This window comes from Gymnoscopelus microlampas (genome assembly GCF_963454915.1).
Source record: "Gymnoscopelus microlampas genome assembly, chromosome: 10".
Lineage (NCBI taxonomy): Eukaryota > Metazoa > Chordata > Actinopteri > Myctophiformes > Myctophidae > Gymnoscopelus > Gymnoscopelus microlampas.
Window position 1 is genome coordinate 49,418,196 of NC_139947.1, and position 16,402 is coordinate 49,434,597.

A 16,402-nucleotide genomic window follows, 5' to 3' on the forward strand; every position below is an offset into this window, starting at 1 on the left:
AGAGCGAGCGAGAGAGAGCTAGCAACGGACCAGTGTTCAAGAGAGGAGGCTTGTTTAAAAAGTCTCTTCCCATTACTTGACCAATTAAAACCTGGAACGCATCTGTGTGACCGCCATTATTTTTATACTTATTCAAAAATAGCAGATATATAATCTACTATTATATGCACCGAGTGCCACGCTATGAGCTTGTAGATCTGGTATTTTTGAAAATATGGTGAACATTTGTGCAAATCTTTGAATATGTATATTTTTTTTAAATTCAAACTCAAATCTTTGCTTCCGACCCCGATCTGAAAATATTTTGAGATGGGGGTCGGCGGCCAAATACGTTTTGGAGGTCCTTGACATGAGCAGGTTGATATACTGATATATCAACATACGTTTTTCAGAAAACTGTCAGGATTTAGAAGACATTATGTAGAATCGGTCATTCTCTAATCACTGGTTTGTACAGACGTACAATATGACAGAGACTACATCCTAGTTCAGACCAAAGATTCTCCACCAGACAGAAGCATGCTTTCTGTGCGCTACACCCATAGAGTTAGAGCAGGTACTGTGGAAATCCCCGGCCAAATCATTTCAATGAAGCTGCTCACCCAGCAGCACATATACTCCCTTTTTCCCTGCTTCTTCCGGGTTTGGGAGCTTTTAAGCCTGGAACCAAGCCATCCAGGCTCCTGGTGAATCATGACCATAACACATATATTTCTGTCTCAACAAAATATTTGAAAACCGCAAAAAAGGGTATTTATTAAATATAGTATATAATATGAGTAAATATTCAAATGACACAGAATCAAATGGATTCACCAGGAGCCTGGATGGCTTGGTTCTAGTTGCAGTATTGATACTTATACTTAAGTAAAACACTAGTACTTTTTCCACCACTGGCTGTATGTTGTATATTGCATGTTGTATATTGTAATAGTTTTTTTTGTGCCAATTATCAATGATGTTGCATTGAATTGTCATGTCTTTCTATCTCACAGTTTGTTGAAGTGGAAGGACAAATCACCTCCCTGGTGGATTTGTATCCGTCCCTCCTAAGGAAGGGGTACCGCCGCGAGATCTTCATCGCCATCATATGTACTATAAGCTATCTGCTGGGGCTTACCATGGTGACCAAAGTAAGTCCCCCCCCCCCCCCTACCGTAACCTCTCTCACACACACACACACACACACACACACACACACACACACACACACACACACACACACACACACACACACACACACACACACACACACACTTGTGTAAATATACTTGTGAGGACATCAACATTTTAGGACGCCGATTTTATGAATGTCATTTAAAAATGTTGCATTTTAAAAACTGTAGACCGGGAACGCATCTGTGTGTCATTTTAAGATTTCTTTGGCTATGTAAAAATAGCAGGTGCTGCGCTATGAGCTTGTAGATCGGCTATTTTCAGTGCACGAGACCCGGTGTGTCACTAAGTAAATCAGGCATAACTCCAACAACGAAACTTAAACCTAATCCTATAAATGATTTATCCTAACCTTGACCACAACCTGAATCTTATCTTGTAAACCTAACTCACCAAATAATTTGTGACCATTACAACTATCATTCCTCACAATGTCTATTTCTCAAACTCTACTATAGTGGCGTGTATATATACGTATATACTTGTAGATCGGCTACTTTCAAAAGATATTTTACACATTTCTGAACTTCTGAAATTGGATATTCTGCACAATGTGCACTTTTGGTACTTTAAGTACATTTTGATACCAATACTTTTGAACTTTTACTCAACTACATTTTGAATTCCGGACTTTTACTTGTAAGTTGTAACTACATTGCAGTATATTGATACTTTTACTTAAGTAAAACATGTGAGCACTTGTACCACCACTGCTAACCATTTCATCCATTGACCACGCGCATGTCGTGATTATCGTTTGCCCTCCGAAAAAAAACCCTAGAACACACCACTGCTACTATACTTGTGGGGGACATTACATTACTGGACTTTACAAGTACAGTAATCCAGGCACACACACACACGCGTTGGGTCGCATTGTTATGACCAAATATGGTTTTCCATTAAAACGCCAGTCATATCCGCTGTGTTTGACATGGTCGACGGAACAATTTGGAATGCCATTTTCCATCTGAACAATTTGGAATGCCATTTTCCATCTTGTCTTTAAAGTATACTTCAATGACGTTTGACCACCTGTTGAACTCTGCCACCGTTGGCCCAGAGCCAGCATTCCTGGTGTATCTCCCCTCCGAGTCCCCCCCTCCCATACTACCCCCCCCCACTAAACCCCTTAGCACCCCCCAGTAATGCCCTCCTTTCTCTCTGACTTTTTTATTTATTCAATTTTTTATGAGTTTTAGCGTCGGTTTTAATTGTAATATGGAGTAGTCTGGGGCGAGCTAATGTATGAAGATTGTGGTCAATGTTTTACAGCAGGGGCTTAAGACTTAAGTCACAGCTGACACAACAAAAAATATTGGAAAATGTCATATTCACACAAAAAATATTAGGTTCATGTAGACCTGGTATCTATAGTTTCAATGTACAGATTTTTTATTTTATATTTTACTGTTTAGACTGATGACAGGTTCTTGGTTTACCTATGATCCTAGATTACTATTTCTATGCATTTGTTGATGTTTTACCTGGTATTTACCTGCTTAATGTAAGTCGCTCTGGATTAAGAGCGTCTGCTAAGTGCCGAAATTGTATGTATGAAATATTGACAAGAACATTTTTTTCTGTTATTTTAGTTTTTAGTTTTAGTCAGTTATAGCTCCGTTTGTATCGTTTTTATTTCAGTTAACTCGGCTAACAAATCTTTCATGTTCAATTCTAGTTTACGCCATTTCTTTAGTCTTAGTTAACCCATTAAGAACAGGAAGGGAACGCATCTATGTCATTTTAAGATGTCTTTGGCTATTCAAAAATAGCAGATATACAAGCGCACCGAGTGCCGTGCTATGAGCTTGTAGATCTGCTTTTTTTTTTTGTTAATTTATGAAAATGTGTATCTCAAATCTTTGCTTCTGGGGATTCTACAAATGTCTTTTGAAAAACAGTTTTTTGAAAAAATGTATGTTGCTGTAAGACAAGTGGTCCTCAAACTTTTTCATATCAAGGACCACCCAAAATGATATGTATTTGGCTGTGGACCCCCATCTATGTTTGAATGGCCCAAAGAAATCTTAAAAATGACACCGATGCGTTCCCGGTCTTAAAGGGTTAACTATAATAACCTTGGTATCCCCCCCCCCGCCCCCCTCCCTCCCCTTTTTAATGTCCTTTTTTCCGTGACTTCCTTTCTCTTTCCTTCCAACCGGTCGGTCACGACTCTCTAAAAGTTTAACTGAAAGTCTTTCTTCTCTCTTTGTGTTCTCCTACAGGGTGGCATGTTTGTGTTCCAGCTCTTTGACTACTATGCAGCCAGCGGTGTGTGCCTTCTGTGGGTTGCATTCTTTGAATGTATTGCTGTAGCCTGGGTTTATGGTAAGCGCTTTCTTTCCCCCAAAAGCTTTGTAACCCACCGATGCCTCCATCACACAGGCTGTAGAGTGTAACATTAGATTAGAGTAATGATCGCCGCCGCCGTGTTTTTTCGAAGCGACACACACAAACGAAACGATCTCCGCCGTGGTGAAACAAAGGCGTCCTTGTGGGGGGCTCCTCCTGCATGTCGACAGTAAATAACGCTCTGCTGGGCTTTCCAGGAGAGAGAGAGAGAGAGAGAGAAACAAAAGAGGTTTTTAAACAAAGACGCCAGGCAACTCCTCACAGTCAGTGATGGATGGATGAACGCACTCTCTTACTTTCACTTGTAACTTTCTCTTTTTAACTGGGAACGCATCTGTGTGACCATTTTAAACCATTATTTTACACTTTGGCTATTCAAAAATAGCACAAAAAAAAGAGCAAAAAATAGCAAAATCTGTTTTAAAAATCTTGAAAATGTGTGCAAATCTTTGAATATATATATTTTTAAAGCGAACATTTGTAACTCAAATATTTGACAAATGTTTGCTTTAAAAATATATATTCAATGATTTCCGCACATTTTCACGATTTTTTCAAAGATAGCAGATACTAATAACAGAATAACAGATAACAGAATACTCTGTTATACAAGTAAAAGTCCTGTATTAAAAAAAATCACTTGTGTAAAAAAAACACAAAAGTGTTGGTGTCAAAATTATACTTTTAGTAAAAGTAAGTTGGCAAATTCGTCAAACCTTTTCGGAAATAACTGATCTATAAGCTCACACTGCGGTGCGACGACGTGTTGTTGTGAGCTTGTAGATCAGCTATTTTTTCCCCCGAGTAGCCGAGCTCGGAATTCGTATGAAATAAGGGTTAATAGTCAAATGCATGTTTTGTAATACTGATCTAAATCTGCAAAGTAACTAAAGGTGTCAAATAATTGTAGTGGGAGTGGAGTAGAAGTATAAAGTATCGAAAAAATGTACCTACTCCAGTAAATGGAAACTTCTTCAAAAGTTTACTCAAGTACAAGTAATTGAGTACATGTACTTAGTTACTAGTTCTCTCCACCTCCTGGCAGTGACCTTTTCCAGTGAACCGAGTCTCAGATGCCAACGTGTGGAGGTGCTATTTTATCGCCATTATAGCGGCAGCTATTATTATGCGTGCTGACTGTCATAATGTGGGTCAGTATCACGTTGGGGCTTAACGCTAACCTCTCATAACGGAGCTGGAGCTCATTCCATCTCATGACACAATGGACCAGAATGAATCTGAGGATTCAGAAACCTTGTATCTCCATACAGTACTTCATCGGTTTTATCGTCGCTGCCTCGCAGAGGTCGAAAAAGTACTCGAATGTAATGTTTTTTTCTGAATTTAATGCCATATTTTCTACTTTTTGTCAGTGTTACACTGTGTGCTTGTCCATGAGCTATTTTCATCACTTTCGCGCATTGCATCACGATGCGTTTTGAGTTAGTACACTACGAGCCTTTTAAATCACTGTTTTGCGTCACCACGTAAACCAGGGGTCTTCAACAGGGGGTCCGGGACCCCTAGGGGGTCCTCAGAGTTACTACAGGGGGTCCGCCAAATCTTTGTGTGATATGTCTTTTTTTTACCTTAACCACTTGAACCCTAACGTCCCTTTTCTGAGGAGAACTTTAGCCAAAAATAGCAGATCTACAAGCTCACAACGCCTCTGTGAGCTTGTAGATCTGCTATTTTTGACAAAGAGGTATAGGTGTAGAGGGAAAAAAAGAGCAGACCAAGTAAACAAAAAAAGTTTAATCTGAAACACAATTTTATACAATATAGAGTAGGGGGTCCCTGCTTCATCTCTCTCTCAGCTAGGGGTTCCTTGGCCTGAAAACGTTGAAGACCCCTGGCGTAAACGCAGAATAAAAAGTGAGAACGCAACAACGACACGCCGTCGTTTTTCTGTTCTGACCGTTGTTGCCGTGTAAACGTGGCCTCAAATATATCATAGTCCAACCCGGGGGAAGCTTGTTAGAAGAAGACACACAATGGAGACACTGTTGTCTTTTTTTACAACCCTTGTAAACATGGTTTTAGAGATGTTATATAAGTTACGTAAGTGATGGTGACCCCACCCCCCCACCCTCCCTTTCTATATCTCATACTGTATGAGAGCATGTTGTTGTTTGACTGCAGGCGCTGATTACAAACAAGTCCTTTCATGTAACTCAATATTCATTAACCCATTCCATCCGGGAACGCATCTGTGTGTCATTTTTAGATGACTTTGGCTATTCAAAAATAGCATCTGCAAAAAAAAAAAACACACCCTGTGTGAAGTGAGTGGTGCCTTTGATGAGCCCCGTATTGACCCCCGTATTGATGTTGTCATCAATGTTTGTGGACAGACAGACAGACATACATACATACATACATACTGTACATACATACATACATACATACATACATACATACATACATACATACATACATACATACATACATACATACGGACACACGGACAAAGTCATGTATAGGAGTGGTTGCCTTTATTGATGTTGTCATCAATGTTTGTTTATTGGACACATACACCCGGACACAAAGACAAAGTCAGATATAGGCGTGGTTGGCACCACTAAAAAAAAAAGCTAATCTTTGAAAAAAAAAAAAAATGTGTTATTATTTATTATTTTTTTTAAAGCGAAGATTTTAAACTCAAATCTTTGCTTCTAGGGGGTCCCCTGGAACAAACTATTTTGAGATGGGGGTCCGCGGCCAAATACACATATCATTTTGGCATGACATGAAAGAGTTCGAGAACCACAGATATACAAGCTAATATCACAAGCTAATAATATCTCTCTAGCTAGTGGGTCCTTGGCCTGAAAACGTTGAAGACCCCTGGTCTAAGACTACAAAAACACATTCACACGGCCTTTTACTGAAAATATCCCCGTTTTTGTTTTTGTCTTAATGCACAGGCGCTGATAATTTCTATGATGCAATAGAGGATATGATTGGTTACAGACCAAACGCATGGATGAAGTGGAGCTGGACTATAGTCACACCCGTCCTCTGTGCGGTGAGTACCTCTTATATACGTAGATGTGACGCCATGTACTGTATACCAGTGTTGATCTTGACAGCATATTATGATTTCGTTTTAGTCATAGTCTTTTGAATAAAATTTCATTTAGTTTCAGTCATATTTTAGTCTCTTTTTTTTACACTTGGTTGCATGCTGAAAATAGCAGATCTACAAGCTCACAACGCGTCGCGCTGCGACGCGTTGTGAGCTTGTAGATCTGCTATTTTCAGAGCACAGCACCCGAGCGCAACCAAACATAAAATGACTTGTCTTTTAGTTCTACTGGATCTCCTCTCCATTCGTCCCTCACTAACATTTTAGTCTAGTTTTTATTTGTTGACGAAATTGTCAATAAAGAAAAAAGGTAGCCGACGCACATTTTTCGTCATAGTTTTAGTCGACGAAATCAAGTACTGATGTATACTACAGTATACTAGTACAGCCGTGGTTCTCAACCTGTGGGCCGTAAAGACTGTAAAGTGACAATTTAAGGACTTTTAAGCCTATTTTAATACCAAAAAAAAACCTAAATGGAATTTGATTCAAAAGACTATGACTAAAACTAAATCTAAATTTGCTGACAAAATTAACACTTCTCTCTCTCTCTCTACAGGGTTGCTTCATCTTCTCTCTGGTGAAATACAAGCCGCTGACGTACAACAAGGTGTATGAGTACCCTGACTGGTCCATCGGTCTGGGCTGGTCTCTGGCCCTGGCCTCCATGATCTGCATCCCCATGGTCATGGTCATCAAGATCCTGCAGCAGTCTGAGGGACCCCTCATCGAGGTAAAAAAATATATGATAATACGCTTCAAACTCTTATCTGCCCTATAGGACATTGATTCTCAAAGTGGGGTCCGGGGACCCCCAGGGGTCCTTCCTTTGTTGGGGGGGGGGGAAATCTTATCAAGACCTGACGCGATTCTTTAAAAAAATCGAAATCCTAACAGTTTTTGGAAAAAAAATCAAAACTTATTTTTTTCACGATTTTTCAAAAATAGCAGATCTACAATGAGCTTGTATATCTGCTATTTTTGAATAGCCAAATAAATCTAAAGTGACACAGATGCGTTCCAGGTCTTAAAGTGTTGAACAGCCCTGGGCTAGACCAGTGGTCCTCAAACTTTTTTGTATTTATTTTTTTTGGCTTTGTACCCATTTTTATTTCCAATGTAGTCGTTATGCTAATTAATTCCTCCCCACACACAGCGCGACGCATTGTGAGCTTGTAGATCTGCTATTTTCAGCATGCATCAAAGTGTAAAATCAGCCATTACGACGCCATCAAGGCACCACCAAAATACATTTTAGTCGACTAAATCAACTGTGGATTTAGTCGACTATAATCTTATGATATTTAGTCAACTAAAACTAGACAAAAACTGAAACATTTCAGATGACTAAAATATGACTAAAACTAAACGGAATTTGATTAAAAAGACTATGACTAAAACTAAATAAAAAAATTCTGTCAAAATCAACACTGCTTCCTGCCCACCACTATGACCCACTTTTGCTACCTTTGGCCCTTCCCCTTGATTGATTTTTGAGGCAAAAAATGTAAAACAGCACAGTTACATTTAAAATACTTTGTCCAACAGGTCCGTTCTTAAAAGTCCTTCCGGACTTGTTTCCAATGAGGGCCTTGGTATTCAATTCATAGACATATATATATAGTGGCACCACAGTTCGAATATCATCGGCTGTCTAACGGGAAAATGGTACTACCTCCTCTTTTGGCCTCCTGAAAGGTGATTTTTTAAGGCTCTTTTAAATGAGCCTAGCGAACTGCATTTTTTGAGGGATGGGATCTCATCTCTACGACTCTCTCTCTCTCTCTCTCTCTCTCTCTCTCTCTCTCTCTCTCTCTCTCTCTCTCTCTCTCTCTCCCTACAGAGGATCAAGGCGGCAGCGGCCCCATGCAAGGCGGGCGTCAGCTCTCGGCCCAAAGAGTACACCACCTCCAAGGCCAGCGAGCTGACCCAGCCCCTGGACCCCAACGGGAACAATGGCTTGATGAAGCCCACCCACACCATCGTAGAAACGATGATGTGATCGTGATCGCTCTCTGTGAGAGGAAATTATAAAAAAAAAAAAAGATTGACGTGCTTTCTATGTTATCGTATTTGCTAACTTAGATAGTGGTAGGTTTACATTGTCCTATATATTCGCACTAGGAATTTTTCTGGTTTGGTTTCTATAAAAAAAAAAAAGAGTTATATATTGTAATTTTTTTTTTTTCTCTTGATATTTGTATTTTTTATTTTTTACTATATCATTGTCGTTGATGTTGTTTAAAAACTTTTTGTCGCTGTAGCTGGCACTGATCTCAGTTTAGGCAGTATTGTCAAATAGAACGTGTTTTTTTGTTCTATGTTTACTACCTTTCTGTTGATTCTGAAGAGATGAAAGAGGAGAAAGTTTGCTGTCTCGCTATGATAGAAAAGAAGAAAAAAAAAAGGTAAATTTTTCACTTATCAAAAGTTCGGTGAAACTAACTGTGTGACTAAATATGTAACAAGGTAGCAGAGTACTAAGATGATGTCCGCACGTTATTGTGGCAGTACGCTTTGTCTAATCTCTCTCCGGTCGGTGTTTTTAGTGTTTGTCTTTTGCGATGCTATTGAATGTACCTCCCGCCGCTAGCCGCGGGCGCCCGCCACTCCCATCTGCTGGTAGAGTAGATATTCATACATGTCTAGGTTGAATGTTTAACCCATTAAGACCTGAGGCCGCGTCTAAAAAATCTAAATCCTAAAAAAAAAATCGGAAAAAAATATTTAAAAATAATTTTCACGTTTTTCAAAAATAGCAGATATACAATCTACAAGTTTGTATATCTGCTATTTTTGAATAGCCAAAGAAATCTAAAGTGACATAGATGCGTTCCAGGTCTTAATGGGTTAAAATGGCAATATGCAGTGTAAATAAGGCTTGTCACCACCATGGAATTGTAGTCGACAATTAATTGTCCTAAAACAAATATTGCAATTAATTATTTAATTGTCTATTTGGCTTTGAATCGGAAAACACATTTTGTCTGCCTCTTTTAGGCGTTGTAAAGAAATATTGCACAGGGCAGATATCACATAAATAGCTTAAATATACAAAGAAATGACTGACGTTGGTACCTGAATGGTGCAGATAACAAAAATAAACGATGTACTATGGCCGAAACGGGCAATATACTGAATAATATTACTTTCAAAATGTCTCAAGAATAGCAAAAAAAAATGCTGATCTACAAGCTCACGACGTGTTGCAAATATTTTTTTAAATGAATGAACATTATACAATACGATTCTGACGATTTATGCAAAAAGATATTACAATTAACTCTAATTAATGCGATCGGGCGGTTATGTAATAATTGTGACAGGCCTAATAGTGTAAATAGGTTAATCTCTTGCATGGCATCCTTAACGTTACTATAAAGCAAGGCTCTGGCCAAATACTGTACTAAATGCACTCGGAGGAACAGTCAGTCCTCATAGAAGGGAGGAAAAGATGAGAAACAAGACTGACATGAAAAATGTCATTTACAGCTTGGCTACCAATATAAAGAAAACAAGTGCATCTGTCTTAACTCCAAACGCGGAAGACTTGAGCACAGCAGGCACACTAGGGTTTCAGACTATAGAAGCACGCGCAGTGGCGTTTTAAATGTGGAAGTCTTGCAATCCCAGATTGTCTTGCAATCCCAGATTTGACCGTCGGGACCAGTTGACGACTAATTGCGTCTGTTTATTGACGGCTTGTGGCCAAGCTGTAAAAAACAACGAGGGGAGGTGACGAAGGAAAGAGGAAGCAAGTGAAAAGGGAAGTGGGCATTTAAAAAGTATTTGTACACAGCCTGAGACTACACCACAGTCCATCCCAGTGCATTTACTGAAACCTCTCTTCTTTGCACTTTATTAAGTTTTAACATTTTATCGTAGTATTTCGTACTAGTTCGTTGCAAAGGAAAATTTGCAATTAAACGTTTGCAACATATTTCAGGAGGAAATGGTTTTTAGTCAAAAAAAACTTTTTGATATGGTTAACTTTGATATTTTGAGTATTACATATCCTACTTGCTAAGACAATGAAAGAGAAAAAAATTGTCATTTTTGAAAATTGACGTAAAAAAAACATTCGGGTTTAATATTAGCAACTGTGAGAATTGTAACCTCTTTAAAAAACAACAACTAAACTGATTTTTATTTCTGAAAGGTCTGACAGCTTCTCCTTTGTGCTAATTTTAACCCATTAAGACCGGGAAAGCACCTGCCATTTTAGCTAAGAAGCATTTATTTTATACTTATATACTACAAGCTCATAGCGCGTCACTATTCGTGCCGCGCGCCATGGGCTTGTTGATCTGCTATTTCTGAAAAATCGTAAACATTTTTGCAAATCTTTGAATACAGATATATTCTTTTAAAGCTTTGACGTGAAAAAGTTTGAGAAACACTGATATAGCAACGTAAATTTCAGGAAACCGTTGGGATTTAGAAGACGTTTTCTTATAGAATCGGCCTCAGGTCTTAATGGGTTAAAAAAAAAACTAAACAGATTTTATTTCTGAAAGGTCTGACAGCTTCTCCTTTGTGCTCATTTTTAATAGCTGCTCAGTTCAAGGTCGATTATCGTGCAAAAAAAAAAAAAAGTACCACTGGATTTTACAGCCGCTCATGTTTCATTTTTAGTTCAGTTCAGTTGAATTTTAGAACTTTTTCTCGTTTGTAAATCACATATGCCTTTTGTAACCATTTTATACTGTGCATATCATATAAACTTCACTGATGAATAATTGTTTTTTGTTTTTTTTTGGACACTGTCAGGAATTTGTATTCTATTAAATGTTGATTATTGTGAGCCTGGATTAAAATTTCAGTGTGCAATATTCATCACAGAATAATGGCCTTCTCTGCTCTCTCTCAAAATTGTTTAACGAAAGTGATGGGAAAACAAAATTCCAATATTCAGGATATGATGAACAATTCTCGAGATTGAAAGCTTAAATTAATTGACCGGTTGATTGATCTGAAGTATGTAAATATGTTTACGCAGTACAGTACTGCTTTGTCAAACAAAAAACAAAAATAAATCTGGAGAGAAGATTTAAGAGGAAAACAAACAAACAAAAGCTCTTGGAAAATCAAGTGTACCAAAGTATTTTGTCTCATATCCTTCCCCTATGAGATTGCATCATTTCTTGGTAGATTTAAAAAATAAACATCTTTTTTTCTTTACACAATGTGTTCTGTGAATAATTCATGTGTTCTCTAATGTGTTGGTTCTCAAAGTGGGGTCCGGGGACCCCCAGGGGTACTTGAGGGGGTTCCAGGGGGTCCCCAGCTAAATGATGGACAGGAACCAAATGGACCCTTATGGGTCTGTAACTTTGAGAGTGTACAAATGGAACCAAATGGACCCATTAGGGTTCCATTTGTTCACTCTCAGAGTTAAATTAACATTGGTTTTACAATGTGAATTGGGGTCCCAGAGGTATAAATGCCATTAAATGGGGGTTCGTAGCCCTAATGCATGTCAAACTGGGGGTCCTTGAAATTAAAATGGTTGAGAATCACTGCTAGAGAGCCGTAAAAACCTTCTCTTATTGGGGTCCCTGGCTTATCTTTTCAAATGGGGGTCCGCGGGGTAATAAGTGTCAATTAGGGGGTCCTTGACATGAAAAAGTTTGAGAACCACTGCTCTAATGTAAACATAGTAGTAAATATCCCTGTTCCCTTTCCATCATTACATTATTCACAGGGGTTATTAACAGTGGTGTAAAGTAACTAGTAAGTACATTTACTCAAGTACTGTACTTAAGTTTTAAAAAATGTAGGTACTTTAAGTTTACTGGAATATTTCCAATTTTCAATCCTTTTACTTCTACTCCACTACATCTCAGCGACAAATATTGTACTGTTTACCCCACTATTATTTGGAAACTTGAGTTAATTTGTAGATTTTGATTATCATTACAAAACATACATTAACCACTTCAGCCCTATGCATACATAGGCTATTGCTTTGTGAGCTTGTAGATCTGCTACTTTCAAAGCATTGGGAAACTTGTGAAATGGGACAGTTCCTTGGAGGAGTTGATGCAAAAAGGACTTTAGCTTGTTATTAATTCAGTTCCTACATTGACACAATAGTATATGAGAAAAGTCATACTAAACTCGTACTGTATCATAAAACATGAAGTCATACAATACTTTAGTATAAACAAAATGCCATACAGTCCTGTCGTTAAAAAAATACTTTGTTCTTGTCAGCCTAAATTGTTCACAGCACAGCTATCTATTTTTATATTTAATTCTTGGGTTGTCAGGGTGACTGGTGTGGTTGTCCTGGTTACTAACCATGTGTCATGTGTGTCAGAATGATTGGAGGGCGGAGTGTGTCATCAGTGGAGATCTGGCCCACCTGGATTGTCCTCTATAAAAGAGGTGGCTGGACTTCATTCTTGTTCTCTCTCTCACCGTGAAGCTCACTGGGAGCACTCCAGCCTTTTGGATTTTGCTTGTTAAAGAACAAGATCACTGTGGTAGAGGTTTGGGTTGTGTAGTTACCTTGTCATGATGTAACTCCAAAGGTGAACAAGAAATCTAAAATAATTGCTGTATAATAATTTAATAGAAATTGATCATTCAAAATATGCTCCTCATTGACATTGTACGGTGAAACGACTCTCAAAGTCACTCTTTTAGCACGTAAACGAACACAAACAAAGCTGATTCAGTCAATATAGAACATCACCAAACCCAGTACTGTTTTTTTTTTTTATAAAAATGTCAACTTCCTGTTGATTTTACTATTTGAAGATCCAGATCCGCGGATCCAGTCCGAGTTCTTTTTAATAAAAATGGCAAAATCAACAGGATGTTAGCATTTTTATTTAAAAAACAAACGGTACTGGGTTTGGTGATGTTCTATATAGTCTGAATCAACTTTATTTGCGTTCGTTTGTGCTAAAAGAGTGACTTTGAGAGCTGTTTCAGCCTACAATGTAATTCAATGAGGAGCATATTTTTTTATTATCAATGGAGCAATTATTTTAGATTTCTTGCCCACCTTTGGAGATGCATCATGGCAAGGTAACTACACAACCCAAACCTCTACCAAAGTGGTCTTGCCCTTTAAGCACTGTTAACCACCCCAGTATCCGTATTGTGGGTATAGCTTTAGCAGAAAATAGCCGATCGACAAGCTCACTGCGACACGTTGTGAGCTTGTCGATCGGCTATTTTCAGTCAAAACTTTCCTCATAATAACACAAAACAGAAAATACACTAGTATTGAGCCCTGAGGCTCACCGGTTACCCATATGGGGTTAAGTTAGTTTTAATAAAATCATTTAAACGTTCTTTGTTTGTGTGAGTTTCCTCATTTTGTTACAAACTCAGCCGTTTGCAACACTCTTGGTTGGTTGTTGCAATAAATACATTACATTTAAGTGGTTGAATTTATGTAATTTGTTATCCCTGAGTCACTAGAATACCTTAAAACGAAGTATGGAGCTCGGCCTATAATTGATCATTGTTTTGATTGATATGCTGCATGCCATGAGTGCGAAGTGGTATTTTCTTAAACTTAATTCAGTTAATCATAGAGGATCTGTGGTCATAATACAGCACTGTTTGAGGAACTATAGTTGAAAACTTAAGACATATTTTTTAATGTCCAGTCCAAAGTGAGAACAATGTAGCCTACTTGATTTAACACCAAAACTGCTATAGTTTTGATCATCTGAAACTAAAGAATTCATAAATGACAAAAAGGGTATGAATTTTTATGACATTACGAAACATCTCTCTGTTTCCTTTCAATGAAAGTGTAAATCTGGGTTCAGACTCAGCCAGAGTAAACGTTTTCTAACAGATGGTTTTAAACAACCTAAATCTCAGTCGTGTCATAAACCCTTTCCCTGATCATTAGAGGGTGTATCTAGTAGATCCAGTCATTCTGTCAGGGGTAGAGGTGTTTGCTGTGGATTTTCATCTTTTGACCTGTCACCTCTTGCTTTAACTTTAAATATAACCTCAAAATCCTAATTAATGTGAAAGGCTTGGTGGTGCAAGAGTAAAGCATAGGCTTCACAAGCGGATGGTTGTGGGTTTGAATCTTGGTCAGGGAAGATCTCAATTTTCGGTCTTTTTAAGGCGAGAACCATGGATGAAGCCCGCCTCCCTCCTCACGCCCTCTTTTAGCTCCGGTAGGAGAGGGAGGAGCATGGAGGGAGCCCACCTCCAGGGGGAGGAGCTTAATAAATGTATATATTAATTAAATCTTTTTATTTTAGTATTTTTATGGCCACTGTTTTTTTTCACATGAATTTGTTTGAGACATTTTTTTTATTGTTTTTTTTCAAAACCAGTTTGTATTGACCACAGCTCCATTGTTTTTTTTGTTGTATTACCCTTTTAGTTTTTATTTAGTTTGTTTATTTTGTTTTGAGTGAGCTTTGAACCTCGAACCTTTAGTTTGTGAACCTTTGATTTATCTTTTAAGCCACGCTGGCATGGAAAGTACAATTGGGAACGTCATCCTTAACCCACCTTTTAGAATTTTAGATGGACAGTGAAAATATTCTTCAGGAGCCTTGAACTCCAAACCTTCCACTTTCAGACCCTGTATTTAACTCTTGAGCCACGCTGGCACGGAAAGTACAATTGGGAACGTCATCCTTAACCCGCCTTTTAGAATTTAGATGGACAGTGAAAATGTTCTTCAGGAGCCTTGAACCCCAAATCTTCTACTTTCAGACCCTATATTTAACTCTTGAGCCACGCTGGCATGGAAAGTACAATTGGGAACGTCATCGTTAACCCGCCTTTTAGAATTTAGATGGACAGTGAAAATGTTCTTCAGGAGCCTTGAACCCCAAACCTTCTACTTTCAGACCCTGTATTTAACTCTTGAGCCACGCTGGCATGGAAAGTACAATTGGGAACGTCATCCTTAACCCTCCTTTTAGAATTTAGATTATATTCCTAATCAATTCTGTGTTGAAGTGTATTGCTCTTATTTTGTTTGAACTCTGAGCCAGGTTCACACTCTTGATTAAAACTGCTAGTTTTGGTCTTCTGAAATTGATAAATGACTTTAAGATATGACAATAACGAATATGTGTTTTGATAACATTAAACATCCCTCTGTTTGCTCTCCAACCATCTGTTACCTTTTTTGATGGTTTTTAACAATAACCTAAAACTCAAAAAAGTTGTGTCATAATGAACCCTGATCATCAGTGAATCTAGTAGATTCAGTCATTCTGTCAGGGGTAGAGGTGTTTGCTGTAGACTTTCAACTTTTGAGCTGCCACCTCTCCCTTAAACTTCAAATATTACCTCGAGTTTCTAATTAGTGTGAAAAGCCTGGTGGCACAAGAGTAAAGGAGAGGCCTCGCAGGTGGAAGGTTGGGGGTTTGAATCTTGGTCCTGGTAAATCTCTATCTTTGCTCTTTTTAAGGCGAGGAGCGTGGGATCAGCCCGCCTCCCTCCTCACGCCCTCTTTTAGCTCCGGTAGGAGCATGGGTAAAGCCCACCTCCAGTGAGAGGAGCTTAATAAATTTACATACGAAGCAAAGCAATTTTTTGTTGTATGTCATTGACATTATTAGTATTATAGCTGACTTATTTGTTTGACCACTGTTTTATGTTTTTTTATTGAGGCACTTTGAAGTTTTGTATTGATTGTTGTTTTGGTTGTTTGAGATATTTTGTATTAGTTGTTGGAGTGGTCTTTTGTATTAATTGAGCTTTGAACCCTGAACCTTTGGTTTATAAACCCCTGATTCATCTATTAAGCCACGCTGGCATAGAAGATGCAATTGGGAATGT

General features: G+C 38.3%; 1 protein-coding gene across 1 annotated transcript in view; it reads left to right on the plus strand.

Annotated features, from left to right (window-relative positions):
- LOC311054281 (sodium- and chloride-dependent taurine transporter-like) overlaps nucleotides 1-11,358 on the plus strand; it is a 33,155-nt gene extending 21,797 nt beyond the window's left edge. Inside the window, exons 4-9 of the mRNA XM_084070157.1 lie at nucleotides 458-546; nucleotides 996-1,133; nucleotides 3,405-3,507; nucleotides 6,459-6,559; nucleotides 7,179-7,352; nucleotides 8,463-11,358. Coding sequence (XP_083926283.1) covers nucleotides 458-546; nucleotides 996-1,133; nucleotides 3,405-3,507; nucleotides 6,459-6,559; nucleotides 7,179-7,352; nucleotides 8,463-8,621 — 764 coding nt within the window. The 3' untranslated portion in view covers nucleotides 8,622-11,358. The remainder of the gene's footprint in view (nucleotides 1-457; nucleotides 547-995; nucleotides 1,134-3,404; nucleotides 3,508-6,458; nucleotides 6,560-7,178; nucleotides 7,353-8,462) is intronic.
- The last annotated feature ends 5,044 nt before the right edge of the window (nucleotides 11,359-16,402 follow it).